This window comes from Phalangium opilio, unplaced genomic scaffold (assembly GCF_054372755.1).
Source record: "Phalangium opilio isolate 3A_F unplaced genomic scaffold, DU_Popi_V2 ptg000002l_1, whole genome shotgun sequence".
NCBI classification, from domain to species: Eukaryota; Metazoa; Arthropoda; class Arachnida; order Opiliones; family Phalangiidae; genus Phalangium; species Phalangium opilio.
The window spans coordinates 11,914,537-11,941,133 of record NW_028324144.1 but is presented as its reverse complement, the minus strand read 5'-3'; the positions used below and the strand labels follow the sequence as shown (position 1 = coordinate 11,941,133).

Below are 26,597 nucleotides of genomic sequence, written 5' to 3'. Positions count from 1 at the left end.
TATTGTGATACGGAAATCTGCAAATGCCCAATAACATTATCACGAGGAAAAATGTGTGCAGAGAAAATTACTTCGTAAGAAGAAGAGTTCACACTCCCTTCGTATATTAAAGAGCACATACGTTTCCTTGTTTGAGCGTCTCTTTAGTCATGAGTTTAGCCTTATCTTCATGTGAGACTTTTCCTTGGTATGCAAGATGAAATCTCTCAGCTTTCATATTTAAAGTACTACAACAATCGCGTTACCAAAATTTATAAAATAGCAAAGAGTGTTTAACTTGAAAGAATCTAGTAAAGAAATTTAAAATAAGTGCTATCTCTACAAACAGCACATCCTAAATGCCAATTGCAAACAAATTCTCCCAGTTATTTTGTACAGTGCATGGTTAACTTCTATGACTTCAAACGTTTTTCGCTTTCTCTGCCATGTAGAAAATGTACATATAGATACAAAATTACTCACGACCGTTCTTCATTCTTGTCGCTCATGTCACTAATGTGTTGCGCGAAATAATCTCTGGCCATTCCCTGATGTTGACTCATGATTTCGTCATAGGTTCCCTTTTCGATGATTCGTCCGTTGTTCATGAAGAAGATCTCGTCAACTTCTCGGATGAAGCTCAAGTTGTGCGTCACCAAAATTCTCGTCTGTAAGAGATTGAATTGCTGTTTGTCGAGCGAGCAAGGAAAATCTAAACAGAAACAGCTTTCAAAAGCGAAAGACTCATAAGGGTTTATTTGCTAGTCACTTACAACATGAATATGTATAAATACTACGTATTATGGATTTCCATCTCTTACATTGAACAAGGCATTTCGCTTTAAGCCCCCGTAGGGAAGAGATAAAAATATGACTTTTTATCTCCCTAACCTTGAGTGAGAGGGAAATTCGTATTTTTTAATCTCCCTAACCTTGAGTGAGAGGGAAATTCGTATTTTTTAATCTCCCTAACCTTGAGTGAGAGGGAAATTCGTATTTTTTAATCACCCTAACCTTGAGTGAGAGGGAAATTCGTATTTTTTAATCTCCCTAACCTTCAGTGAGAGGGAAATTGGAATTTTTTAATCTCCCTAACCTTGAGTGAGAGGGAAATTCGTTTTTTTCTCTCTGCAATTTCAAACTCAGCTCAGAATCACTGGTAGAGATATAGTTCCTTTTTGCCACTTCGAAGTTCGGACTGAATTTGGAGGCACCTAATATCCGCGACTGTATCGCATCTTTGGTGGCTTTTTTGGCCTAGTTAGGAATACGTAGTATTTATACATATTCATACTTACAACATCTTAGATATTGATCGCTTTTGGAACCGTTATTATTGAAGCGTGCAATTGCACGGATTTAAATCCAAATCTATTCCGTTTAAATATTTATACATAAAATGTCAGCTGAAATTCTTTTCATAGTAAAGACATCGACTACTATACGGGTCAACATATTCAACTGCTACCGGGATTTAAACGGAATTACATGTCAACCATTCATTAATGGTCTCTTAGCGTTTTCAGAGTAGCGTTATTTACTTTCTTTCGAAGAAATCCTTTTGGTCCGATGACTTCGTTGAAGAGATGTTTGGCCACATGCGAGTCAACCGCGCCCAAAGGGTCATCAAAGAGATAAACATCGTCATCGCGATAAATTCCTCTGGCCACGTTGACCCTTTGCTTCTGACCACCACTCAAGTTGATACCCTATCGTGTAAAATTAGTGAATGAACACATTACTAACGATAGCAGACATCTATGGAACTATGAATATAAATAGAAGTAGGTTGAGGAATAGAAGTTTGGAAGAAACTGAAAATTTTCCTCTCCGAAGAAACGAGACGCTTCAAGCGGAATATGGCCAAAATAAATGAGGAACAGGCTAATTTCGAACGAGCAAAGTTTGTACTTTTTACCTCTCCGACTGACGATGACGTCACGGAGAGGTATTACAGCGGCCGTGTCTGTCTGTCTGTCAGACCCCACGTGACCGCGTTCGCAGTTTACAAATCGGAGCAAACAAATACCCGATTTCCGGAACGCGTTCGCGGTTCACGGAAAAATGGCCATTCATCTACCAACACCAGTCTTTACTAACTGGCTTCTAAGGACCACAATCTGCTAGTCTTTGTCCATCCCACATGGACACTTGCCTGTACTTGCTGGCTTCCAAGCACTACCATCTTCTGTTCTTCGTCTTTCGTCTATACCACATAGACACCAATCTGCAACATTGGCTTCAAACACCACCATCTACGGGTCTTTCGTCTATACCACATAGACCCCAATCTGTAACATTGGCTTCTACTCCATCATCTTAAGATGTACGCGGCGAGCGGCTAGGGTTACGAGAAACGTCTAGCCTCCCAATGGCAGGGCTTCCACCATCGGTTCACGCGAGTGCGTTTTTATCTATTATTATAATGGAAACCAATCGTATATATACCCCAAAATTTGAAGAAAGCGGGCAAGAGGGGTACCCTTCACTTTAAACGTCAATATTAGCAAAGTTTCGAAAGATAATAGGAAGAACTTTATTTTAAACGATTAAACTATTTTTAAAGTTATTTACTGGCGATTAAAATAATTAATATCATTTATATTTAATTAATTATTTAAGATAAACATATTTCTATGTACTGACACAAGTGAGAGTTAATATAGAACGAGTAATGAAGATTGCATCTGAATCGAAACACTACACGCATATTAAAGTTAAAATAAAGCGAGTAGGATGAAAAGATCTCTTACAAAACGATAACATTTTCTTTTTGCAGAATATTAAATGGAAATACTTAATATTTTTCGGCATTACGATTCTTTTAGTAGTTGTGTAGCTATAAAGCTCAGTTTCATCTCAATATTCCAAGAACATCTTTTGATATTAACATTTCAAATTTGGTGTTTACTTTTTAATTCATCTTTACTACATTTATATATAGTGTAAACGTAACTTTTAGTTTTATTAAATAATTAGGATGTTAATACTTCATCTCTCCATACGTGTTGAAACGACTGGGTCTATGAGATAAGATAACCTAGATTTTAACCAGAATTGACCTTGTTTCATGTCCTCTTATAGGAGGTCTTAACGGTTCAGAGTGAGCCGAAAGTTAAATACACATTTAAGTGATAGATATTAGGTCCTCATTAGAATTATTGAGGATACGCAGGAAATTATTAAACGCTTTAAGCTTTACAAATGATCATGGCAATATCTCGCCGATTAGAACTATGTATTTCCGGTTTGTCTCATTGCCTGGCGGACCGGTGTTTGGAAAGTAAATTCGTCTCGGCTCGGAGAGGTTTATTTTGGTTTCCCAACTTGTTTGCTTTTAAAATGCTTCTCGATATGTGACAAAATAGACGCAAATTCTGGTATCATAATAAACACACGTGTATTTTGACACAAATCGAGGGCAATTTGAAAAGCATAAGCAAGTACTGTACTTCGCATGGTGTTAAGGCAGTGTTTATAACGATCTCATTTGTCTCAACAAACGTTCCTTATACAGAACAAGTTGGGAAACCAAAATAAACCTCTCCGAGTCGAGTCGAATTTACTTTCCAAACACAGGTCCACCATGGACGAACCAATACTGAAGGACGGATGGCAGAGGGAGAAAGTTAAAAATACTTGTTAATTCGCCTTCTAGCGGCAGATAGTAGCAAACCGAATAGTGGGGGTCTCAACGTTCTAACGAGGGAAGCAGGTAAAGTCTTATTTTTTCTAGATGGCGCTAGCGTTTTCGGGGATTTGACTCCGCATTTTCATAACCACCTCCATTTTGGGGCTGAAAAGGGGGAGGTAAGCTTTACATTGGTTGTTTAGTCGCTTAGTAATGGGGGCAGTAATAGGCTGCCATTGGTTCTTCAGTATAACTTCGTCCATGGATCCACCAGTCAATGAGAAAAACCGGAAATACGTAGCTCAAAGTGGCGGGATATTGCAAAGGTCATTTGTAAAGGTTTGATCGTTTAACATTTCCCCGTGTATTCTCATAATTCTAATGAGGACCTAATATGTATCACTTAAGTGTGTATTTAACTTTCGGCTCACTCTGAACCGTTAACACCCCTTGTAAGAGAACACGAAACAAGTTCAATTCTGGTTTAAATCTAGGGTATCTTATTTCATAGACCCAATCGCTTCAACATTTATAGAGAGACGAAGTATTAAAATCCATATATCGTAGTGAAATTAAAAGTTGCGTTTACACTATATATAAATGTAGTAAATCTGAATTAAAAAGTAAACACCAAATTTGAAATATTAATATCAAAAGATGTTCTTGGAATATTGAGATGAAACAGAACTTTATAGCTACACAACTACTGAAAGAATCGTAGTGCCAAAAATTATTTAAAATATTTCCATTTAATATTCTGCAAAACGGAAATGTTATCGTTTTGTAAGAGATCTTATCATCCTACTCGCTTTATATTAACTTTGATATGCGTGTAGTGTTTCGATTCAGATGCAATCTTCATTACTCGTTCTATATAAACTCTCACTTGTGTCACTTCAAAGAAATAAGTTTATCTTAAATAATTAATTAAATATAAATGATATTAATTATTTTAATCGCCAGTAAATAACTTTAAAAATAGTTAAATCGTTTAAAATAAAGTTGTTCCTATTATCGTTCGAAACTTTGCTAATATTGACGTTTAAAGTGAAGGGTACCCCTCTTGCCCGCTTTCTTCAAATTTTGGGGTATATATATGATTCGTTTCCATCATAATAATATATAAAAACGCATTCGCGTGAACCGATGGTGGAAGCCCTGCCATTGGGAGGCTAGACGTTTCTCGTAACCCTAGCCGATCGCCGCGTATATCTTGAAACCAAATGATGACGAAGGAAAAGAAGCCAGAATGTACTGACTGGCGTCCATGTGGAATGGACAAAGACCTGAAGATGGTGGTGCATAGAAGGTGGTGTCAATGTGGAATTGACGAAGAACAAAAGATGGTGGCGCATAAAAGCTGGTGTCAAGGTGAAATTGACGAAGAACAGAAGATGGTGGTGCTTGGAAGCCAGCAAGTACAGAATAGTTTCCATGTGGAGTAGAATAGCCAGCGGAGACAAACACAATTTTCCAAATTTCCGTGAACTGTCAATGCAGTCCGGAAATTGGGAACACGTTTGCTCCGATACGCAAACTGCGAACGCGGTCACGTGGGGTGTGACAGACACACACACACACAGACACACATACATGTCCTACATTACTTATGAGGACCGAGTTTAAAAAGTCACTTACGGGGACATTTAGAAAACGCAATATCTCCTCCGCTTTTATCGTAAAATCGAAAATATATTTCACTTTTATGACTTGTTTCAAATTGCATCTTAAAATGAATTCCAAATATTTTTAAAGGAAACTTTTACATAATTTTCTTTACATTCTTTATGGGGACCAAAATCTATGACTTATTTCCGGTTAACTTTGTCCCCGTAAGAATAGCAATACACTTATATTCTCTAAGCTTGAGTTATGGGTAACAAAATGTCTCAATTCAAAAGTAAACGGAATTTAATACGTTAATTCGATAAGCATAAGGCGTAATCAAGTAGCTGATATTGTCAAGATTCATTTCGAAAACTTAAAAATAATACTTGTATAAATTTAGAAAAATCATAAAAAGTAATACGAAACCTCAAGAAACAAACTATTAAAAACTTAAAACTTGGAACAATGATCCACCTACCAAATGTCAAATAAAATTCAATTAAAATGGTATATATCAAAATTTTCTTCAAGAACAAAAATCATTAAAGAACGTTGGAACAATGGCCTCATAGAGGATGGTAAAATTCAATTTTAGAAACAATTAAAAAAATATATTGGCCCTATTAATAATAAAAAATATTTTTAGTGCTTTGTACGATCCCTTACGAAATTTACAAATTTTCATCATTAATCCCCGTAAAGTATTTCAAAATCAAAAATTAGACACAAAATGGATAAATTATAAATTTCAGGTAAAAGGTTTTTTTAAATAATTTTTTACACGACAAACTTCGAAGTTAACTTTTATTCATCCATATGAAAGATAATAAAAAACGTTGGGAATGGGGTCCCCATAGCGGATGTAGTAATTCAAATTTAAACACAAAATGTGATTTATTACAAATTTCAATTTAACAGAAAGACATCAAAAACAAGAAGATATTTCTACTTCGTTAAACGATATCTAGATAAATCGCATTATTTTAACTAGAAGCAAAAAACATGATAAACCGTTGGCTGAAAGGTCCCCGTAAAGGGTTTAAAAATCCAAAATTAGACACAAAATGGTGCAAATTTTAAATTTCAAGTAAAAGATTTTTTTTTTGAATAATACTATACACGACAACCTTCGAAGTTAACTTTTATTCATCCATATGAAAGATAATAAAAAATGTTGGGAATGGGGTCCCCATAGCGGATGTATTAATTCAAACTTAAACACAAAATATGATTTACTACAGATTTAAATTTAACAGAAGGAAATCAAAAACACGAAGATATTTCTACTTCGTTATACGATATCTAGATGAATCGCATTATTTTCACTAGAAGCAAAAAACATGAAAAACCGTTGGCTCAAAGGTCCCCGTAAAGGGTTTAAAAATTCAAAATTAGACACAAAATGGTGTAAATTTTAATTTTCAAGTACAAGATTTTTTTGAATAATACTATACACGACAACCTTCGAAGTTAACTTTTATTCATCCATATGAAAGATAATAAAAAAATGTTGGGAATGGGGTCCCCATAGCAGATGTGGTAATTCAAACTTACACACAAACTGTGATTTATTACAAATTTCAATTTAACAGAAAGACATCAAAAACACGAAGATATTTCTACTTCGTTATACGATATCTAGATAAATCGCATTATTTTCACTAGAAGCAAAAAACATGAAAAACCGTTGGGTCAAAGGTCCCCGTAAAGGGTTTAAAACTCCAAAATTAGACACAAAATGGTGTAAATTTTAAATTTCAGTAAAAGGTTTTTTTTTAGTAATACTATACACGACAACTTCGAAGTTAACTTTTATTCATCCATATGAAAGATGATAAAAAAATGTTGGGAATGGGGTCCCCATAGCGGATGTAGTAATTCAAACTTACACACAAAATGTTATTTACTACAGATTTCAATTTAACCGAAAGACATCAAAAACACGAAGATATTTCTACTTCGCTATACGATATCTAGATAAATCGCATTATTTTCACTAGAAGCGAAAAATAAGACAAACCGTTGGCTCAAAGGTCCCCGTAAAGGGTTAAAAATCCAAAACTAGACACAAAATCCAAAACTAGACACAAAATCCAAAACTAGACACAAAATGGTGTAAATTTTAAATTTCAAGTAAAAGTTTTTTTTGAATAATACTATACACGACAACCTTCGAAGTTAACTTTTATTCATCCATATGAAAGATAATAAAAAAATGTGGGAATGGGGTCCCCATAGCGGATGTAGTAATTCAAACTTACACACAAAATGTGATTTATTACAAATTTCAATTTAACAGAAAGACATCAAAAACACGAAGATATTTCTACTTCGTTATACGATATCTAGATAAATCGCATTATTTTCACTAGAAGTAAAAAACATGAAAAACCGTTGAGTCAAAGGTCCCCGTAAAGGGTTTAAAAATCCAAAATTAGACACAAAATGGTGTAAATTTTAAATTTCAAGTAAAAGTTTTTTTTGAATAATACTATACACGACAACCTTCGAAGTTAACTTTTATTCATCCATATGAAAGATAATAAAAATATGTTGGGAATGGAGTCCCCATAGCGGATGTAGTAATTCAAACTTACACACAAAATGTTATTTACTACAGATTTCAATTTAACCGAAAGACATCAAAAACACGAAGATATTTCTACTTCGCTATACGATATCTAGATAAATCGCATTATTTTCACTAGAAGCGAAAAATAAGACAAACCGTTGGCTCAAAGGTCCCCGTAAAAGGTTAAAAATCCAAAACTAGACACAAAATCCAAAACTAGACACAAAATGGTGTAAATTTTAAATTTCAAGTAAAAGTTTTTTTTGAATAATACTATACACGACAACCTTCGAAGTTAACTTTTATTCATCCATATGAAAGATAATAAAAAAATGTGGGAATGGGGTCCCCATAGCGGATGTAGTAATTCAAACTTACACACAAAATGTGATTTATTACAAATTTCAATTTAACAGAAAGACATCAAAAACACGAAGATATTTCTACTTCGTTATACGATATCTAGATAAATCGCATTATTTTCACTAGAAGTAAAAAACATGAAAAACCGTTGGGTCAAAGGTCCCCGTAAAGGGTTTAAAAATCCAAAATTAGACACAAAATGGTGTAAATTTTAAATTTCAGTAAAAGGTTTTTTTTTAGTAATACTATACACGACAACTTCGAAGTTAACTTTTATTCATCCATATGAAAGATGATAAAAAAATGTTGGGAATGGGGTCCCCATAGCGGATGTAGTAATTCAAACTTACACACAAAATGTGATTTACTACAGATTTCAATTTAACCGAAAGACATCAAAAACACGAAGATATTTCTACTTCGCTATACGATATCTAGATAAATCGCATTATTTTCACTAGAAGCGAAAAATAAGACAAACCGTTGGCTCAAAGGTCCCCGTAAAGGGTTAAAAATCCAAAACTAGACACAAAATGGTGTAAATTTTAAATTTCAAGTAAAAGTTTTTTATGAATAATACTATACACGACAACCTTCGAAGTTAACTTTTATTCATCCATATGAAAGATAATAAAAAAATGTTGGGAATGGGGTCCCCATAGCGGATGTATTAATTCAAACTTAAACACAAAATATGATTTACTACAGATTTAAATTTAACAGAAGGAAATCAAAAACACGAAGATATTTCTACTTCGTTATACGATATCTAGATGAATCGCATTATTTTCACTAGAAGCAAAAAACATGAAAAACCGTTGGCTCAAAGGTCCCCGTAAAGGGTTTAAAAATTCAAAATTAGACACAAAATGGTGTAAATTTTAATTTTCAAGTAAAAGATTTTTTTGAATAATACTATACACGACAACCTTCGAAGTTAACTTTTATTCATCCATATGAAAGATAATAAAAAAATGTTGGGAATGGGGTCCCCATAGCAGATGTGGTAATTCAAACTTACACACAAACTGTGATTTATTACAAATTTCAATTTAACAGAAAGACATCAAAAACACGAAGATATTTCTACTTCGTTATACGATATCTAGATAAATCGCATTATTTTCACTAGAAGCAAAAAACATGAAAAACAGTTGGGTCAAAGGTCCCCGTAAAGGGTTTAAAAATCCAAAATTAGACACAAAATGGTGTAAATTTTAAATTTCAGTAAAAGGTTTTTTTTTTAGTAATACTATACACGACAACTTCGAAGTTAACTTTTATTCATCCATATGAAAGATGATAAAAAAATGTTGGGAATGGGGTCCCCATAGCGGATGTAGTAATTCAAACTTACACACAAAATGTTATTTACTACAGATTTCAATTTAACCGAAAGACATCAAAAACACGAAGATATTTCTACTTCGCTATACGATATCTAGATAAATCGCATTATTTTCACTAGAAGCGAAAAATAAGACAAACCGTTGGCTCAAAGGTCCCCGTAAAGGGTTAAAAATCCAAAACTAGACACAAAATCCAAAACTAGACACAAAATGGTGTAAATTTTAAATTTCAAGTAAAAGTTTTTTTTGAATAATACTATACACGACAACCTTCGAAGTTAACTTTTATTCATCCATATGAAAGATAATAAAAATATGTTGGGAATGGGGTCCCCATAGCGGATGTAGTAATTCAAACTTACACACAAAATGTGATTTACTACAGATTTCAATTTAACCGAAAGACATCAAAAACACGAAGATATTTCTACTTCGCTATATGATATCTAGATAAATCGCATTATTTTCACTAGAAGCGAAAAATTAGACAAACCGTTGGCTCAAAGGTCCCCGTAAAGGGTTAAAAATCCAAAACTAGACACAAAATGGTGTAAATTTTAAATTTCAAGTAAAAGTTTTTTTTGAATAATACTATACACGACAACCTTCGAAGTTAACTTTTATTCATCCATATGAAAGATAATAAAAAAATGTTGGGAATGGTGTCCCCATAGCGGATGTAGTAATTCAAATTTAAACACAAAATATTATTTATTACAAATTTCAATTTAACAGAAAGACATCAAAAACACGAAGATATTTCTACTTCGTTATACGATATCTAGATAAATCGCATTATTTTCACTAGAAGCAAAAAACATGAAAAACCGTTGGCTCAAAGGTCCCCGTAAAGGGTTTAAAAATTCAAAATTAGACACAAAATGGTGTAAATTTTAAATTTCAAGTAAAAGATTTTTTTTGAATAATACTATACACGACAACCTTCGAAATTAACTTTTATTCATCCATATGAAAGATAATAAAAAAATGTTGGGAATGGGGTCCCCATAGCGGATGTAGTAATTCAAACTTACACACAAAATGTGATTTACTACAGATTTCAATTTAACCGAAAGACATCAAAAACACGAAGATATTTCTACTTCGCTATACGATATCTAGATAAATCGCATTATTTTCACTAGAAGCGAAAAATAAGACAAACCGTTGGCTCAAAGGTCCCCGTAAAGGGTTAAAAATCCAAAACTAGACACAAAATGGTGTAAATTTTAAATTTCAAGTAAAAGTTTTTTATGAATAATACTATACACGACAACCTTCGAAGTTAACTTTTATTCATCCATATGAAAGATAATAAAAAAATGTTGGGAATGGGGTCCCCATAGCGGATGTATTAATTCAAACTTAAACACAAAATATGATTTACTACAGATTTAAATTTAACAGAAGGAAATCAAAAACACGAAGATATTTCTACTTCGTTATACGATATCTAGATGAATCGCATTATTTTCACTAGAAGCAAAAAACATGAAAAACCGTTGGCTCAAAGGTCCCCGTAAAGGGTTTAAAAATTCAAAATTAGACACAAAATGGTGTAAATTTTAATTTTCAAGTAAAAGATTTTTTTTGAATAATACTATACACGACAACCTTCGAAGTTAACTTTTATTCATCCATATGAAAGATAATAAAAAAATGTTGGGAATGGGGTCCCCATAGCAGATGTGGTAATTCAAACTTACACACAAACTGTGATTTATTACAAATTTCAATTTAACAGAAAGACATCAAAAACACGAAGATATTTCTACTTCGTTATACGATATCTAGATAAATCGCATTATTTTCACTAGAAGCAAAAAACATGAAAAACCGTTGGGTCAAAGGTCCCCGTAAAGGGTTTAAAAATCCAAAATTAGACACAAAATGGTGTAAATTTTAAATTTCAGTAAAAGGTTTTTTTTTTAGTAATACTATACACGACAACTTCGAAGTTAACTTTTATTCATCCATATGAAAGATGATAAAAAAATATTGGGAATGGGGTCCCCATAGCGGATGTAGTAATTCAAACTTACACACAAAATGTTATTTACTACAGATTTCAATTAAACCGAAAGACATCAAAAACACGAAGATATTTCTACTTCGCTATATGATATCTAGATAAATCGCATTATTTTCACTAGAAGCGAAAAATAAGACAAACCGTTGGCTCAAAGGTCCCCGTAAAGGGTTAAAAATCCAAAACTAGACACAAAATCCAAAACTAGACACAAAATGGTGTAAATTTTAAATTTCAAGTAAAAGTTTTTTTTGAATAATACTATACACGACAACCTTCGAAGTTAACTTTTATTCATCCATATGAAAGATAATAAAAAAATGTGGGAATGGGGTCCCCATAGCGGATGTAGTAATTCAAACTTACACACAAAATGTGATTTATTACAAATTTCAATTTAACAGAAAGACATCAAAAACACGAAGATATTTCTACTTCGTTATACGATATCTAGATAAATCGCATTATTTTCACTAGAAGTAAAAAACATGAAAAACCGTTGGGTCAAAGGTCCCCGTAAAGGGTTTAAAAATCCAAAATTAGACACAAAATGGTGTAAATTTTAAATTTCAAGTAAAAGTTTTTTTTGAATAATACTATACACGACAACCTTCGAAGTTAACTTTTATTCATCCATATGAAAGATAATAAAAATATGTTGGGAATGGGGTCCCCATAGCGGATGTAGTAATTCAAACTTACACACAAAATGTTATTTACTACAGATTTCAATTTAACCGAAAGACATCAAAAACACGAAGATATTTCTACTTCGCTATATGATATCTAGATAAATCGCATTATTTTCACTAGAAGCGAAAAATAAGACAAACCGTTGGCTCAAAGGTCCCCGTAAAGGGTTAAAAATCCAAAACTAGACACAAAATGGTGTAAATTTTAAATTTCAAGTAAAAGTTTTTTTTGAATAATACTATACACGACAACCTTCGAAGTTAACTTTTATTCATCCATATGAAAGATAATAAAAAAATGTTGGGAATGGTATCCCCATAGCGGATGTAGTAATTCAAATTTAAACACAAAATATTATTTATTACAAATTTCAATTTAACAGAAAGACATCAAAAACACGAAGATATTTCTACTTCGTTATACGATATCTAGATAAATCGCATTATTTTCACTAGAAGCAAAAAACATGAAAAACCGTTGGCTCAAAGGTCCCCGTAAAGGGTTTAAAAATTCAAAATTAGACACAAAATGGTGTAAATTTTAAATTTCAAGTAAAAGATTTTTTTTGAATAATACTATACACGACAACCTTCGAAATTAACTTTTATTCATCCATATGAAAGATAATAAAAAAATGTTGGGAATGGGGTCCCCATAGCGGATGTAGTAATTCAAACTTACACACAAAATGTGATTTACTACAGATTTCAATTTAACCGAAAGACATCAAAAACACGAAGATATTTCTACTTCGCTATATGATATCTAGATAAATCGCATTATTTTCACTAGAAGCGAAAAATTAGACAAACCGTTGGCTCAAAGGTCCCCGTAAAGGGTTAAAAATCCAAAACTAGACACAAAATGGTGTAAATTTTAAATTTCAAGTAAAAGTTTTTTTTGAATAATACTATACACGACAACCTTCGAAGTTAACTTTTATTCATCCATATGAAAGATAATAAAAAATGTGGGAATGGGGTCCCCATAGCGGATGTATTAATTCAAACTTAAACACAAAATATGATTTACTACAGATTTAAATTTAACAGAAGGAAATCAAAAACACGAAGATATTTCTACTTCGTTATACGATATCTAGATGAATCGCATTATTTTCACTAGAAGCAAAAAACATGAAAAACCGTTGGGTCAAAGGTCCCCGTAAAGGGCTTAAAAATTCAAAATTAGACACAAAATGGTGTAAATTTTAATTTTCAAGTACAAGATTTTTTTGAATAATACTATACACGACAACCTTCGAAGTTAACTTTTATTCATCCATATGAAAGATAATAAAAAAATGTTGGGAATGGGGTCCCCATAGCAGATGTGGTAATTCAAACTTACACACAAACTGTGATTTATTACAAATTTCAATTTAACAGAAAGACATCAAAAACACGAAGATATTTCTACTTCGTTATACGATATCTAGATAAATCGCATTATTTTCACTAGAAGTAAAAAACATGAAAAACCGTTGGGTCAAAGGTCCCCGTAAAGGGCTTAAAAATTCAAAATTAGACACAAAATGGTGTAAATTTTAAATTTCAAGTAAAAGGTTTTTTTTTTGAATAATACTATACACGACAACCTTCAAAGCTAACTTTTATTAATCCATATGAAAGATAATAAAAAATGTTGGGAATGGGGTCCCCATAGCGGATGTAGTAATTCAAATTTAAACACAAAATATTATTTATTACAAATTTCAATTTAACAGAAAGACATCAAAAACACGAAGATATTTCTACTTCGTTATACGTTATCTAGATAAATCGCATTATTTTCACTAGAAGCAAAAAACATGAAAAACCGTTGGCTCAAAGGTCCCCGTAAAGGGTTTAAAAATTCAAAATTAGACACAAAATGGTGTAAATTTTAATTTTCAAGTAAAAGATTTTTTTTGAATAATACTATACACGACAACCTTCGAAGTTAACTTTTATTCATCCATATGAAAGATAATAAAAAAATGTTGGGAATGGGGTCCCCATAGCGGATGTAGTAACTCAAACTTACACACAAAATGTGATTTTCTACAGATTTCAATTTAACCGAAAGACATCAAAAACACGAAGATATTTCTACTTCGCTATACGAAATCTAGATAAATCGCATTATTTTCACTAGAAGCGAAAAATAAGACAAACCGTTGGCTCAAAGGTCCCCGTAAAGGGTTAAAAATCCAAAACTAGACACAAAATGGTGTAAATTTTAAATTTCAAGTAAAAGGGTTTTTTTGAATAATACTATACACGACAACCTTCGAAGCTAACTTTTATTAATCCATATGAAAGATAATAAAAAATGTGGGAATGGGGTCCCCATAGCGGATGTAGTAATTCAAATTTACACACAAAATGTGATTTACTACAGATTTCAATTTATCAGAAAGACATTAAAAACACGAAGATATTTCTACTTCGTTATACGATATCTAGATAAATCGCATTATTTTCACTAGAAGCAAAAAACATGAAAAACCGTTGGGTCAAAGGTCCCCGTAAAGGGCTTAAAAATCCAAAATTAGACACAAAATGGTGTAAATTTTAAATTTCAAGTAAAAGGTTTTTTTTTTTGAATAATACTATACACGACAACCTTCAAAGCTAACTTTTATTAATCCATATGAAAGATAATAAAAAATGTTGGGAATGGGGTCCCCATAGCGGATGTAGTAATTCAAATTTAAACACAAAATATTATTTATTACAAATTTCAATTTAACAGAAAGACATCAAAAACACGAAGATATTTCTACTTCGTTATACGATATCTAGATAAATCGCATTATTTTCACTAGAAGCAAAAAACATGAAAAACCGTTGGCTCAAAGGTCCCCGTAAAGGGTTTAAAAATTCAAAATTAGACACAAAATGGTGTAAATTTTAATTTTCAAGTAAAAGATTTTTTTTGAATAATACTATACACGACAACCTTCGAAGTTAACTTTTATTCATCCATATGAAAGATAATAAAAAAATGTTGGGAATGGGGTCCCCATAGCGGATGTAGTAACTCAAACTTACACACAAAATGTGATTTTCTACAGATTTCAATTTAACCGAAAGACATCAAAAACACGAAGATATTTCTACTTCGCTATACGAAATCTAGATAAATCGCATTATTTTCACTAGAAGCGAAAAATAAGACAAACCGTTGGCTCAAAGGTCCCCGTAAAGGGTTAAAAATCCAAAACTAGACACAAAATGGTGTAAATTTTAAATTTCAAGTAAAAGGGTTTTTTTGAATAATACTATACACGACAACCTTCGAAGCTAACTTTTATTAATCCATATGAAAGATAATAAAAAATGTGGGAATGGGGTCCCCATAGCGGATGTAGTAATTCAAATTTACACACAAAATGTGATTTACTACAGATTTCAATTTATCAGAAAGACATTAAAAACACGAAGATATTTCTACTTCGTTATACGATATCTAGATAAATCGCATTATTTTCACTAGAAGCAAAAAACATGAAAAACCGTTGGGTCAAAGGTCCCCGTAAAGGGCTTAAAAATCCAAAATTAGACACAAAATGGTGTAAATTTTAAATTTCAAGTAAAAGGGTTTTTTTTTTGAATAATACTATACACGACAACCTTCAAAGCTAACTTTTATTAATCCATATGAAAGATAATAAAAAAATGTTGGGAATGGTGTCCCCATAGCGGATGTAGTAATTCAAATTTAAACACAAAATATTATTTATTACAAATTTCAATTTAACAGAAAGACATCAAAAACACGAAGATATTTCTACTTCGTTATACGATATCTAGATAAATCGCATTATTTTCACTAGAAGTAAAAAACATGAAAAACCGTTGGGTCAAAGGTCCCCGTAAAGGGCTTAAAAATTCAAAATTAGACACAAAATGGTGTAAATTTTAAATTTCAAGTAAAAGGTTTTTTTTTTGAATAATACTATACACGACAACCTTCAAAGCTAACTTTTATTAATCCATATGAAAGATAATAAAAAATGTTGGGAATGGGGTCCCCATAGCGGATGTAGTAATTCAAATTTAAACACAAAATATTATTTATTACAAATTTCAATTTAACAGAAAGACATCAAAAACACGAAGATATTTCTACTTCGTTATACGATATCTAGATAAATCGCATTATTTTCACTAGAAGCAAAAAACATGAAAAACCGTTGGCTCAAAGGTCCCCGTAAAGGGTTTAAAAATTCAAAATTAGACACAAAATGGTGTAAATTTTAATTTTCAAGTAAAAGATTTTTTTTGAATAATACTATACACGACAACCTTCGAAGTTAACTTTTATTCATCCATATGAAAGATAATAAAAAAATGTTGGGAATGGGGTCCCCATAGCGGATGTAGTAACTCAAACTTACACACAAAATGTGATTTTCTACAGATTTCAATTTAACCGAAAGACATCAAAAACACGAAGATATTTCTACTTCGCTATACGAAATCTAGATAAATCGCATTATTTTCACTAGAAGCGAAAAATAAGACAAACCGTTGGCTCAAAGGTCCCCGTAAAGGGTTAAAAATCCAAAACTAGACACAAAATGGTGTAAATTTTAAATTTCAAGTAAAAGGGTTTTTTTGAATAATACTATACACGACAACCTTCGAAGCTAACTTTTATTAATCCATATGAAAGATAATAAAAAATGTGGGAATGGGGTCCCCATAGCGGATGTAGTAATTCAAATTTACACACAAAATGTGATTTACTACAGATTTCAATTTATCAGAAAGACATTAAAAACACGAAGATATTTCTACTTCGTTATACGATATCTAGATAAATCGCATTATTTTCACTAGAAGCAAAAAACATGAAAAACCGTTGGGTCAAAGGTCCCCGTAAAGGGCTTAAAAATCCAAAATTAGACACAAAATGGTGTAAATTTTAAATTTCAAGTAAAAGGTTTTTTTTTTGAATAATACTATACACGACAACCTTCAAAGCTAACTTTTATTAATCCATATGAAAGATAATAAAAAATGTTGGGAATGGGGTCCCCATAGCGGATGTAGTAATTCAAATTTAAACACAAAATATTATTTATTACAAATTTCAATTTAACAGAAAGACATCAAAAACACGAAGATATTTCTACTTCGTTATACGATATCTAGATAAATCGCATTATTTTCACTAGAAGCAAAAAACATGAAAAACCGTTGGCTCAAAGGTCCCCGTAAAGGGTTTAAAAATTCAAAATTAGACACAAAATGGTGTAAATTTTAATTTTCAAGTAAAAGATTTTTTTTGAATAATACTATACACGACAACCTTCGAAGTTAACTTTTATTCATCCATATGAAAGATAATAAAAAAATGTTGGGAATGGGGTCCCCATAGCGGATGTAGTAACTCAAACTTACACACAAAATGTGATTTTCTACAGATTTCAATTTAACCGAAAGACATCAAAAACACGAAGATATTTCTACTTCGCTATACGAAATCTAGATAAATCGCATTATTTTCACTAGAAGCGAAAAATAAGACAAACCGTTGGCTCAAAGGTCCCCGTAAAGGGTTAAAAATCCAAAACTAGACACAAAATGGTGTAAATTTTAAATTTCAAGTAAAAGGGTTTTTTTGAATAATACTATACACGACAACCTTCGAAGCTAACTTTTATTAATCCATATGAAAGATAATAAAAAATGTGGGAATGGGGTCCCCATAGCGGATGTAGTAATTCAAATTTACACACAAAATGTGATTTACTACAGATTTCAATTTATCAGAAAGACATTAAAAACACGAAGATATTTCTACTTCGTTATACGATATCTAGATAAATCGCATTATTTTCACTAGAAGCAAAAAACATGAAAAACCGTTGGGTCAAAGGTCCCCGTAAAGGGCTTAAAAATCCAAAATTAGACACAAAATGGTGTAAATTTTAAATTTCAAGTAAAAGGGTTTTTTTTTTGAATAATACTATACACGACAACCTTCAAAGCTAACTTTTATTAATCCATATGAAAGATAATAAAAAAATGTTGGGAATGGTGTCCCCATAGCGGATGTAGTAATTCAAATTTAAACACAAAATATTATTTATTACAAATTTCAATTTAACAGAAAGACATCAAAAACACGAAGATTTTTCTACTTCGTTATACGATATCTAGATAAATCGCATTATTTTCACTAGAAGCAAAAAACATGAAAAACCGTTGGGTCAAAGGTCCCCGTAAAGGGTTTAAAAATCCAAAATTAGACACAAAATGGTGTAAATTTTAAATTTCAAGTAAAAGTAGTGTGTGCTTTCTAGTTCTTGCGAGGGCCGATAAGGGGGCTCTATTATCAGTCCGTGTGTTAAACAAAATTGGCAATGTGTAATTTACCGCCTTTGTGGGGACCACCTTAAAAACTAATTTTAAGCAATTAAAATCAAAAAATAATTAATTTGAGCATATGTTATTTTTGGGTTTAATGGGGACCGGGGTGTGCGTCCCCATAAGTGACTACGGTCCCCACAGGATTGGTGTGTTTTCTCGTCGCGGTCCTCATAAGTATAGTAATGCAAACGCACACCCACACGTCCAGTGTAATACCTTTCCGTGACGTCATTGTCACTCGGAGAGGTAAAAAGAGTCATCGTTCTCTTGTGTGGAGATTATTTTCAAGTAGGGCTAGATTCCATTGAGTCTTGAGGAAATTCACATATCCCGATGAATATGGAACAGCGTAGGACTAGATGATTTGTATTATGTTCATTTCTCATTAAATCTTCTTCTTAAGCAAAGAACGATGTGGCTAATATTATGGCTAAAACCCTCGGTCATCTTGTTGGTTTCAATATTACCAAAAGTAATATAAGAAACCTCCCTTCGGGAGGAAAGTATACAAAGGCGAATTTTTCCCGATACATCCTCGTACCGCGAATGTCCCCGCGCACTTATACAGCCGTAAACAAAGTTTAAAAAATAGGGCTGCGCCGCGTAGAGCGTAGGAATACATTCTCTGATTTCGCGATTGCGTCGGCTGCTTAAGTTAAGTCAATTTCACAGACTCATTGTAATTTTAAACTTTTCCAATGAAATAATTCATGCAGCATTTTTAGATTTTGATGATAATCAATCATTAATAACTCGATTATAGGATTTTCATAGGTTTTTGCATAAAATTGAATTAAACCCTTACCTTGCCATGGTATATGACTAACACTATACATAGATAGATTTTAAAATGGTGTTATTATCTATCTCGAAATTTTGTTCTGGTATTACTAATTTTCATCTTCTTCTTGGCTTCACAACAAACTAGAATTTCGTTTCGAAATAACCGTATGTGAATATTTGTTAGCAAAACCATGAATCTTCTATTTCTTTACGACAGACGGCTAAGCAGACTACACTAGTTTAAGGGCACTTTTTACTCTTTCCCTTTCCAACGACCATATCAAAGGACTAAGATCTACCGTACCTTGTCCATGAGCAATAGTGTCTGAATACGGTATTTGGCGTTTCGAGGATGTCTCGCGTGTTTTAACGTTATGCCTATGGCGTCTTGTATACTTCCCTCCCGTAGGGAGGTTTCTTAAATTACTTCTGATATTACGTACTCTTTCTCCGATCTCCGTTTCGTCGTCAGCCGGCAGCTGGTCGAGGTCCGGTTGTAGTGCGCATGCGCGTATCACATTGTCGTATCTTTCCTGGTCCATCTCGTCAACAAAGAGTATGTTCTCTCTAAGTGAGGTGTTCTGGATCCAGGGTTGTTGAGTGACGTACCCCACTCTCCCGACCACTCTCACCTCCCCCTCCACCTTCTGCATTTCGGACACCAAAGCGGACAAAAGGGAAGACTTGCCACAGCCCACCGGACCCACCACGGCTACCAGCGAACCGCGGGACACTTTCAAATTGATCTCCTGAAGAGGCGTCGCTGCCGCCTCTTCCAAGTTCCAATGAAACGTTCCCTTCCGAATCTCAATTGCTGAAATTTTCACAGAAATAAATTGATGTTAACATATAGTCTAATGTGATCAATTGCGAGTACAAAAATATCTTCTGGCTTCCCTCTATAAGAATGACTTGTTGAATGGCTTATTTTACTAATAAAAAGGAGATAGTTGAGTCTCTGCGGAGTTTCCTTCTAAAATTGACTATTGGGCTAGAATTCCTCTTGATCAGCGATCTAAACCTACTTTGGGAATAAACTTGATGATTATAGGAGGATATTTTCATTTTATAGCAATGCTCCGGATCGGTTAGTTAAGTTCTGAAAAAGATCCTTATTATCACTTCTCGCGTCTTAACCTCAATTAATTTTGAACTTCATTTCGAACGCTTGGGTAGGAAAAGCTGCCGCCATTAATAAGCGACTTATCTCGTTTTTTAAAGTCTTTAATTAATTGGCATACCATATTGTGCGTCACAAGCCATCTTCTCCACGTAATGCTTGGTTTCCCCACGATTCAACAGGTTTGCAATTCTTCTTACCGAGACGTGTGTCTAAAAAGAACTTTTTTTGTGGATTTATGTCATTTTGAGATGTTTTAAACTAAAGGGAAGGTCAAGGCGACAATCCTATCAAAAAACAATACATATTTGTTGCGAGAACGTATTGTACTAAAACATGCAATTAGTTGCCGTTATGTATTGACGCCAACTATAATTTTGAAGTATTATAGCGATGACAATCGAATGATGCTTAATACCAAAAGTATATATATTAAAAAAAAAAAATCTAGATTAAGCAGGCTGAAGGGTGCTAGGTCTTATCCATGTCCCTAAGTCGAGGAAATTGGATACAATCACGAGAGCTACGCCTAGGCCTGTTTACTGTACCCACGTTTTCTTGTATTTTGGGCGTACTTGCATCTTTGATGATCGGAAAACATTAAATTTAGTAGGAGAAGCAAATTCTAGATGTATCTTTTGAACCTCCCTGACACCGTTCTTACCAAAACTAGGGTATTTACTAAATCCGGAAACGTCTTCATCGACATCGCTAATAATCGTACCAACTGCCAGGACACGAAAGCTTTCCTCGAGGTGAGAACGTTATCTTCGTCGATTAATACGTACATGGCGAAACAAGGTGAAGTAATCTGAAAATTTAGAAACAGTATCTGTAGGAACTCAAAATCAATATAGTGTGCAAGTCCTGAAGATGAATAGTTTAACAGAAAGGCATGTCGACCAACAGTAAAAAAAGCTTGAACCCGTGTCCTCCGTGTGCTTTAACATTGTTGTAATGTGGCATTATCGCCTTTCTTGAGTCTGGTGAAAGCGTAGAGATTTCAGGGACATCCGCCTTTTTGAGACGAGTGAGAACGCTCGAAGAAGAAACTATTACGGAGCCGAAATCTCAACACCTCTATATGTGCCTGCAGGATCGATAATAATAATCCACTTATGTTCGTACCAAAATCGGGATAAGAGCAGTTATAAACATATTTATTCCTTGGAAGAGGCTTTGTTTCTTCATGAGTGCAAGTTCGTTCTTCCTGATTTCAAGAACGATTCTCTGAAAGGATCTCTCCCAGGCGTACAACTTCAAGACGCGGATTCCGTTCAACATTTCGCTCATCATTTTTAATCTCTCGTCCTTCAGCTTCATAAGCTCAATCTAATAAACGAGATAACTTAAGAATTCATTGACAGAAACTTCGCCGGTCGTGATATTGTAGTAAAAGTTAATATTTGCCTCAATAAAGCGCATGAATAGTTAAGCCTACTTACTCGCGAATACTAGGCTTAACCATTCGCGAATAGTTGATACAAAGCAAGGAGAAAAACATTTAGAAGCTCCTGAATTTCAAAATACCTCTCCTCCTTGGTGGCCAAGTATTTGTTATAATTTTCCTAGGCACTTGTGTGGTAGTTTTTGATGGGAGACAAATAAATTTGGGATGACATTTTTTAAAATAAGGTGGGTCTCTCTAGTGCCAAGGACCTAAATTTATGGATGTCGAACTTAAACCGAATAGTGAAAATGGGCTCATCGAATACCGGATCGAATTATTCCGCTTGGAATTCGATCGAATTATTCGATTGAAACGGTTAACCGCACACTTTCAATCTTTTCACCTGGCAACAGTTTTTCGAATGCGAACTTTTTGAAATAGCTGTTAATTGATGCGTTCTACTGGAGATTGTGATTACTATATATGCGCGTATATTTCTGATTACGGTCCAGTGGAGTTTTAGTTTTATAAAATTTACCTGCAATTCTTTGCATTTCTTGGTGCTGAGATAGTTCAGTGGAAAAAGAACGACAATAGGTACGATGCCGGCAAAGGCTGAATAGCCCAGTTCTTGATACATGAAGGCGAAGCACAGTACTAATTGAACAGGGACCGACCACAAGAGGCCCAGTTGCGGCGATAGAATTTGGAATCTGTTCGTGTCGACGTACATCGTGTTCAGAATTTCGCCCATTGTCAGGTCACGTCGATCGCTGCTCGTCAAGCGAAATGTCTGCTTCGACGAAATCTCATTAATAAACTAGCATCACACTGTCACGATAACACTATCTTACTTTCTTGTACAGAACGTGCATGGTGGCGGATTTGAGTCTCAATCCTAGTTTGGTGTGGAAAATGGCACTGCCTTCTTGCAACAAAGATTGCGCAAGACCGGCCAAACCGTAAAGGCAAGCGTAGAAAACCCCCTTCCATAAAGGATCTTCGCTCGTAGAGTAATCAATAATGGAACTGAATACAAAATTGAGGAAGCTGATTATAACTCGATTGCAAAGTTTACTTAGTTCATTGCAGCGTGCGGTCAACCACTTGCAATCTCAACCTTTGTTAGATTCAGTTTTAGAGAATATTCAGAGGAATGAACACATTCAAAAAGCTGACCCCACCGAAACAGAAAATGTTATTGCTCATGTAATTGGACCTTTTCTACGCACGTTCAAAGCTATTTTGCACAATTTTCAAGCTGGTTGAAAAGCTACGGAAGCTAGGCTTGAGTGTGCTAACAAGAAAAGACTTTCAATTCAAATCTCGCGAAATTCCAATAATTTCTAAAAGTGATACTGTTACGATGAAGATAAAAACATTTAAATTATAAGTCAAAAAGAGTGTCACGCTTTTGATGCTAAAGTTTTGACGTTGTAAATTTATAAACCTAAACGGTAAATTTTAATTATATTAAGACTGAAGTGGCAGACATTATAAAAAAGTCTTGGTTTGGACCAGGCTGACGTGAGTGATGTTTATCAATTGACTGGAGTCCAGATGTTGCAATTTTTCTTTAATTATATTAATTATTTTAATTAATTTAATCATTAATCCTAAATCACTATTTAATTCAATCAATTGATTGCACACCAATATTACCATAAACATCGGTAATTCCAACCTTTCCACATCAGTAAACCATGCATGACTCTCCGGACTTGCCCGCCAACCTCAGTAACGTAACACCAGAAGTGAAATGAGACCAGAAGTACTGAGCTAACCAAATTCTTCACTCGGCGAAAGTGAATATTCTTGATAACACACGAACGTTTGGCCCTCTGGTAGCGGTTTCTGAATTTACCCTCGAAAACGTGAGACGCTCGTGGTGGTAGACGGCCGAACTAGATTCCAGCACCCGCGGCCGTGTTTCGCGGCTTTAGGTTGAGGGGAAGGGGGTAGGAAATGTTTTTGGAACTCGACCAATTTTTTTCTCTCTAGTTTTAGCGCGTGGGAAGCGGCATAAAATCCTCAAATTTGTTCACTAGTGCCAGGATCTACTATCAATGCTAGAGCCCTTCACTTCTAGTCTCATCTCACTTCTAATAACACTATAAATAAAACTGGGCCTCCGCAATGATCTAGGCCCGTGCGTGTCGATTTTATATGGGGAAATATCCAGTTTCATGGAAGAAATATTTTCACCCTATATGCGTACTAGGTGGCTCTTGTATTACCGTTGCGACCGGGGTCTTCTATAAATTATCGTTGATATTTTTGGAACCAATTATAAACATTTTATGAAAGAGAAAAGTTTCACCATTAAATTAACGTAATTTTTAGGGGCTATTCACTTTTTATTGTATCTATTGGTTAGATTGTATGGACAAAAAAGTAATTAAGCGATTTTAACATCGTTGTTTTTTTTAGTAAAACAAAACTTCTTGAAGTTGCTAATTCACGGTTTTCAAATACCATTAGAGGATTTTTTACCCCTTCAAAAACTTTCATTTTTTTAACCTTAGCTTTTTTATCCTTTACTTCTTTGGCATGATTGTTTAATAAAGGTCTTCGGAAATTTTCTAAAACGTTTTTTTACTATCCGCCTCCTCGGTTACACCGCTCTACGTCTATGCCTTGTCCTAATATTGTGGCAGTCGACGGGGTCACGAGGCTGAACATATTTTTATTTTACGGTACTTAAAGCGCCACCAAGCGAGAAAACACGTCGAGCTAAATTTGTTAAAAAAATATTCTCGCTTCGCGAGAGGCACGGGCCTAGATCATTTCGGAGGCCCCGATAAAACATATTAGTGTACATGAAAGAGAATCATTGTGAATTGCCACCCGCTAGCGCCCAAGGGCCGGTCTTTCTGTGTAATCGGGGTACACTGTTGGTACATTTTACTGCACTGAAGTAATCTTTAAAACCCTGCGCTTTTTTTAAAGCGTTATTTGTAACCGGTGAACAAGAACCACCTACAAAGTATAAGGTTGGTGGCGATTCAAATGAAGGATAAGTTATGACCAAGCAGCTCTGAAGTAGGCCTAAACGGAGGGGTAAATTGCAGTAAAACCTTTCCTTGATACTGGCGACAAAAGAAAAGTAGCATTTCGGTATTCGATATTAAATGCATAAATTCGCGCTTGGTTCAAACGAAGATTTATGACGTTTCTTATATGGTTGAAAAAGTGAAATTATTTACCCTGTTAAAAGGGCAGGACCGATAGAAATTACGTCGGACAGAACTTGTAGGACCACTCCAGCTATCAAACAAGATCCGATTGTCCTACACAAGGGCCAAGCAATCGACTTGCTTTGATAAGTGGGTCTGTTTCGTTCTTCCGAAATTTTCACGTCTTCGCCATCACTTTTGGTCTCAGCTTGGGGTTTCCAGTGTTTTTCGAAAATTCGTGAGACAGTCAGCGCTCGCTCCGAGTCATTCAAATCGTACACATCCAATGACTCCAGATTTTTCTTCCAACCTTCCCACAGGGCGCTGCAATTTGTTAAAAAATTTAGAAGAACATGATGAGCTGCGCTGTAATACCTTCAAGTAAAGGCAATATATAAGAACACAGGAACGGGACTAGATTTACCTGGTAAGCCATGAATGTACCATTCGTGAACAAAACGATGCATCATCTTCCCTTGATTTCTTAATGTTTGAATATAATCATAAAAAATGTAATTTTAATGGAAAAAACTCAGGAGTATATGTTCCATAATAGGCATACATCTTATAGCAGGAGTTCATAATAACCCCAACTTCGCGGGCAAGTACGAAACTGGCCATAGAGATAATGGTAAAAATCGCGAACAACAAGATTTTGTTGTTGCGCATAGAAAGGATTAGCCTGTTGATGGACATCCAACTTTACAGTAGACTATGGTGGATGTCCCTTACAAAAATCTTCTTTCCTTCCTTGGGAAATTTCTTTGGAAATCCTTAAGGCGTTCTTTAGGAAATTGGGGAATATTGGCCTCTTTTTTTGGAAATTACTTAGGAAATATCTTTCGAATTTTCTTGGGAAATATCTTTGGAATTTACTTGGGAAATGTCTTTGGAATTTACTTGGGAAATGTCTTTGGAATTTACTTGGGAAATGTCTTTGGAATTTACTTGGGAAATGTCTTTGGAATTTACTTGGGAAATGTCTTTGGGAATTTTCTTGGGAAATGTCTTTGGGAATTTTCTTGGGAAATGTCTTTGGGAATTTTCTTGGGAAATATCTTTGGAATTCTAGTGGAAAATATCTATTGAATTTTCTTGGGAAATATATAGAGAAGTGGGTAAATAAAATTAGCCACTTGAAACGAGGATAGTTCTTACATGCAGAACCATATCCCAGTAGAGGAAGTGTAGTTCTTATATGCTGAACTACACCCCTTATAGCGAGGGCAGTTTTCGCATGCAGTGTGAAATTGCTTATGAAGTCAGACATTTAATCGACTTATAAACATCCGTAAACGGCAGAAAGATTTAACCTTGTGCAATTGTATGGGGTACTAAGTGGGTTTTGGAGGCTTTAACGGCCAAGCAGTAGATACAGACGTTGTTAAATTTAATAATGTATATTCACTGAGAGTTTTTCGAGTATCAGAAACGCGTTTAACCTAATTTTCTCTACAATGTTTTTAAAAAAAAATTTATTTTGGACTCTAATTACGCTCGAAATAAAGATAAAACATGCCATAAGAGAATTAAGCAAAA

At 34.0% G+C, this 26,597-nt stretch overlaps 2 protein-coding genes across 2 annotated transcripts; both read right to left on the bottom strand.

The window, feature by feature from the left end:
* Positions 1 to 105: 105 nt before the first annotated feature.
* Positions 106 to 21,288, bottom strand: LOC149719807 (ATP-binding cassette sub-family C member 3-like). Its single transcript, XM_089856988.1, has 6 exons — positions 21,157 to 21,288; positions 20,614 to 20,704; positions 19,816 to 20,186; positions 1,521 to 1,688; positions 463 to 647; positions 106 to 227 (listed from the first exon to the last, which is right to left on the bottom strand). The coding sequence occupies exons 1-6, from the start codon at positions 21,280 to 21,282 to the stop codon at positions 107 to 109; spliced, it is 1,062 nt and encodes a 353-aa protein (XP_089713114.1). The 5' UTR covers positions 21,283 to 21,288; the 3' UTR covers position 106.
* Positions 21,289 to 21,457: 169 nt separating this feature from the next.
* Positions 21,458 to 26,401, bottom strand: LOC149719806 (ATP-binding cassette sub-family C member 3-like). The gene is made up of 6 exons (XM_089857089.1): positions 25,483 to 26,401; positions 25,089 to 25,382; positions 22,737 to 22,911; positions 22,421 to 22,675; positions 21,621 to 21,824; positions 21,458 to 21,544 (listed from the first exon to the last, which is right to left on the bottom strand). The coding sequence occupies exons 1-6, from the start codon at positions 25,503 to 25,505 to the stop codon at positions 21,458 to 21,460; spliced, it is 1,038 nt and encodes a 345-aa protein (XP_089713215.1). The 5' UTR covers positions 25,506 to 26,401.
* Between the last annotated feature and the right edge of the window lie 196 nt (positions 26,402 to 26,597).

Excerpts from the sequence above, each read along its gene's own strand:
- LOC149719807 (XM_089856988.1), bottom strand. The coding sequence starts at position 21,282 with ATGTACGTATTAATCGACGAAGATAACGTTCTCACCTCGAGGAAAGCT. Across the intron at positions 20,187-20,613 it reads GGCTTGTGACGCACAATATG|CAATTGAGATTCGGAAGGGA; the intron begins GTATGCCAATTA and ends TGAAAATTTCAG. Across the intron at positions 228-462 it reads GACAAGAATGAAGAACGGTC|TACTTTAAATATGAAAGCTG; the intron begins GTGAGTAATTTT and ends CGATTGTTGTAG.
- LOC149719806 (XM_089857089.1), bottom strand. The coding sequence starts at position 25,505 with ATGGTACATTCATGGCTTACCAG. Across the intron at positions 25,383-25,482 it reads GTACATTCATGGCTTACCAG|CGCCCTGTGGGAAGGTTGGA; the intron begins GTAAATCTAGTC and ends AACAAATTGCAG. Across the intron at positions 21,545-21,620 it reads CTGCTCTTATCCCGATTTTG|TTTCTTCTTCGAGCGTTCTC; the intron begins GTACGAACATAA and ends GCTCCGTAATAG.